The sequence below is a fragment of the Chaetura pelagica genome, unplaced genomic scaffold, assembly GCF_000747805.2.
Source record: "Chaetura pelagica isolate M959 unplaced genomic scaffold, ChaPel_1.0 scaffold172, whole genome shotgun sequence".
Classification (NCBI taxonomy): Eukaryota; Metazoa; Chordata; class Aves; order Apodiformes; family Apodidae; genus Chaetura; species Chaetura pelagica.
Genome location: NW_009952433.1, coordinates 59,203 through 63,328, shown reverse-complemented (window position 1 = coordinate 63,328; position 4,126 = coordinate 59,203). Strand labels below are relative to the sequence as shown.

At 58.1% G+C, this 4,126-nt stretch overlaps 1 protein-coding gene across 1 annotated transcript in view; it reads right to left on the bottom strand.

Annotated features, from left to right (window-relative positions):
- Positions 1 to 646: 646 nt before the first annotated feature.
- HARS (histidyl-tRNA synthetase) overlaps positions 647 to 4,126 on the bottom strand; it is a 12,243-nt gene continuing 8,763 nt past the window's right edge. The window contains exons 10-13 of the mRNA XM_010008289.1: positions 3,339 to 3,475; positions 2,817 to 2,933; positions 1,640 to 1,786; positions 647 to 706 (exon numbers count right to left, since the gene is read on the bottom strand). Coding sequence (XP_010006591.1) covers positions 647 to 706; positions 1,640 to 1,786; positions 2,817 to 2,933; positions 3,339 to 3,475 — 461 coding nt within the window. The remainder of the gene's footprint in view (positions 707 to 1,639; positions 1,787 to 2,816; positions 2,934 to 3,338; positions 3,476 to 4,126) is intronic.

Below are 4,126 nucleotides of genomic sequence, written 5' to 3'. Positions count from 1 at the left end.
CCACAGACCTGCCCCCCAGGGAAACAGACCTGCCTGGTCTCCGGCACGAAGGTGTGTGGGGCGGCAGCGAGGGGAGCTGGGGAGGGGGACAGCCCCGAGCCACGCGGGGCTGGGGGGATGCAGAGAGAAGCAGGGAGAAGAGCTCCTGCTGGAACAGCCCCGGGGACATTTCCAGGCGAACAAACCCCGGCCCAGGTGGGGGGAAGGAGGGAACAGGAGGCACCACGGAGAGGGGCAGACGGATTTAATACGGCCTTTACATTCCGCTCGGGATCAGGTCACATCCCTGCAGCCGGAGCAGAGCGATGGGATGTTTATTCAGAGGAAGGAGAAGCTGCAGCCAAGGCCCAGGGGGCTGGTGCCAGCACGGGGGCTGCTCGTGTCCCAGCAGCCAGGGTCGGTGGGAGGGCACAGGTCCCCAAAGACACTTGGCAAAACTTCCCAGCCACACGCAGGGGGGCCGGGGCACGTGGCAGGAGCTGGGGCAGCCTCTGCTGCTGCTGGGAAAGGGGAGGGCACAAGAGAAGAATAAATACAGCTTGGGAAGGCCCCCGGCCCCACACGGCTGCCACGTGGGCTGGGAAAGGCAGTTCCAGGAGGAAATGTGTCAGCCAACATCAGACTACTCCGTGGATGTGTCCAGAAGTCAAGGCTGGCTCGTCCGCTTCCTGATCTCCTCCACCAGGCTCTCCCTGGGCACGTTGACCTAGATGGGGGGAGCACAAAGTTGCTTCAATGCAACACGAGCAGCCTGAGGTACAGTGACCTCCTCTGGTCCCAGAGGGATGGCCCCACCACATCCTCAGGAGATGACAGACTGGTGCTGGCACCAGGCCCTGCCTGGGGATGGAGCGGGATGCAGCGCAGGCACAGGTCAGAGCAAGCACCTCCCTGCAGCCCTGCCAAGACCTTTCCTGCCCAACAGCTCCTCTCACTCCTTCCTACTGGTTCCAAAGCCAAGACCAGTGCACCGATCAGCACTGGTCCCACTTATTCCAAGAGGGCACCTCCAGGACTCCCAGCAATGGTCCCATGGCCTGGACAGGAAGCACAAGCAGCCACACAACCCACTGAATGACCCTTCTATGGTCCAGGCCCCTGAACTAAGGAATAGCTGGGAGTTCAAGGAGGCCACATGATGGGAAAACTCTACAAAGCTGCAGACAATGCACAGGGTGAGGAATTGGAATGTGAGGTGTTGCAGAGGTCCCTGAGAGACCACTGCTTGAAAAGAGCTAATGATCAATGTAGAAAACCCTGACAACCTGTTAGAAGGGGCTTGGTGGCCAACTGACAATGGGGCATGTGCTCCACAGCAGGTCAAGGGGACTGAGGAAACTCACCTCACCCCGTCTGCAAAGGTCCACCACTACCCAGCCCTAACCTCTGCCTGCTGCATGTGGAGAGCCTTCCCCCACCACACCTTCTGCAGCTCTGTTACACCTTGGAGGCTTTTCACATCAGGTGGTAGGACCTTACTTCTCTGACCTCCCCCTTGGCACTACACTCACGAGGTGGGGCAGCAAAGCTACCTCGCAGTGTGCAACCACTGCTGCAGGGGAGGGTCTGGATGGGTCTGGAGAGCTGGGACAAAGGGTCAAGGAGTGGCCCCCTCACACTGGGCTGCCACAGGCCTCACCTCTTCCCTGGTTGCCACAACCCGCAGCTTGACCACTCCATCCTTGAGCTCCTGCTCGCCCACAATGGCCACGAGTGGGATGCCTGTGTCCTCACAGTACTGCAGCTGGTTCAGCAGCTTGGGCTTCTTCTTGTACAGCACTTCTGCCTGCAAGAGAACCAGAGCACCACAGCACCATCACAGCTGGTCTGTTTCACCCACAGCTCCTCAACCAGGCACTGCTGGGCCAGCCTGCTCACTGCTGGCTGCTGAGGATGGGGGAGATGGGCTCATGGAGAAGGCTGGGTTTGGGTTGGAAGGGACCTTAAAAATCACCCGGTTTCAACCCCCTTGCAGGGACACCTCCCACCAGCCCAGGTTGTTCCAAGCCCCATCCAACCTGCCCTTCAACACTTCCAAGGATGGGGCAGCCACAGCTTCCCTGGGCAACCTGGGACAGGTTATCATACATTCCCGTTCTTACCACGTTACTTTACAAAAAACAAAGCCAAACCTGCAAACTGTAGGTTCCTCAAATTTCTTCCCCGCTACTGCACAATTCCTTACGTGGCAGGTTCACAGGAGAGCTAACATCATCACTGCCCACGGGTGGGGTCCCACAGCCCAGCTGGCTGCACTGGTAGCCAAGGGGCAGGAGGAAAGAACCACAGCCAGGACCACATCTCCTAAACCTGGGCCACTCCATCCCCAGGTGCTGCTGCTGACACACTGCTCACCCTGGAGAGCACTGGGCCGTGAGCTCTACTCCAAGTCAGACCAGGGCCAGTAGCCCCACAGAGCACCCAGGCCTTCTCCTGTGCTCGCAGGAGGCTGCCCGCAGCAAACAGCAGAGGACAGCCCGGGCTCCTCCCTGGCCCCACTTGCTCTTCCCTGCAAGGCTCCATGGTTTATTCTGCTTTTTTTGGTGGAAGCAGCATGGTATCCCACTGCTACACCTGCTTTGGGAATCTATCCTGAGCTAGCAGACACAGAGCAGCCCCCACACTTTTACTGAGCTAGACAAGATGTGCTGCCCAGCCCCTGGAGAAGACCTGATTCAGGACACTGAGAAGAAGCAGGCTCCGTTCAGGAAGGCAGTCTGCTGCCCACCTTCTCCTTCCTCCCAAAGCAAACCCAGATCTGGTCCATTCCTGGCACAGAGAGCAGACCAGGCAGCTCTGCCATCACCTGGTCATACCTTGATTCCAGCATCCCACAGCTCGGCGATGAGCTTCAGCCGCTCCTCAAGGAGCTTCTTTTGGGCAGAGGCCACCAGCACCTGTGTCTCTGTTGTCCTGATCTTTTCCTCAGAGGCCTAGAGAGGGGACAAGACTCAAAAGATGCCATGGGCTTACAGAGCCATCCAAAACCCTGTAAGTCAAGCCCATCAGTTTAGTGGTGAAGAGGATCAAGCCCAGTGGGGTGAACAGCACAAACTCAGGGGAGTCAGGGAGGCCCCACAGACCCCACCCTGGAGCAGAACCTCATCTTCCCTGGTTATTCCACCATGAGGACTTAACCCAGTGACCCTCCTGCACTGCAGGCGGGCACAGACTGGAGGATATGCTGAGAATGAATAGTTTCCCTGCCAGCTTCTGCCTAGAGCCTCCCCCTCCACACCCAAGGGCCTCCCAGAGATCCACTCCAAGCAGCACAGGAGCAGCAAGCCTGGCAGAAGCTGGACAGAGGCAGCTGCCTGCTCTGCAGCTGGGCTGGTCACTGTGGGTAAAGTTAAGAGCAGGGAGCTGAGATGCTCCATTGCTGCCAGGAGCCACCTGCTCCCATGGCAGATGCTGGATAAAAATGGCATTTTCCTGCTGCTGATTTTGCTGGAGGGAGAGGCCTTGAAAAGGTCACCTGTAACAGAACAGACCTGGTCAGGACTTAAGGTGGTGGGGGAAGAAATCAGTTCCCACTTAGAAATGCTGCTTGTATCTGGCTTCCAGGAGAGAACTCCCCACAATCGACCTCTGGGGAGGGGAATGTGCAGCAGTGGTTTGGGAGCTTGCAAAGACCTACCCAACACCCATTGACTGGGAGGGAGGACAGCACCTCAGTACAGCAGCTCTGTGAAGGGGCAACAGGAGGAAAGGAACTCCCCCAGAGGCATTTTGCTCCCTGCCCTCACCCCTGTCTGCTCTCTGCAGTGCTTGGGCAGGACAAGCAGACGTGTGGGGTTGTCACCTCCCTGCCAGCCCTGCAGGCAGTGCCCCATGCCCAGCTGTCATGGGTTCCCAGCACAGAGGGCAACACTGAGGCACCACATCCCTGGTGCTGCAAAGGATTAAAGTGCCCCCTCCAGCTGCAGCTGAAGGAGCCATGCCTGAAGGCTGCTGGAGGGGTTTTGTCTCCATTGGGAGCCCCCGAGATCATCTCCCAATTAAGAGAAAATTAGAGATGGCTCTAACTCCTGCTGCAGGGCACACATAGGCCTGGCTGGCTTCTCCACCAAAGACTGCAGCAAGCAAGACTCACTGCTGGACTGGGGAAGATGCAAAACCTTGCTCT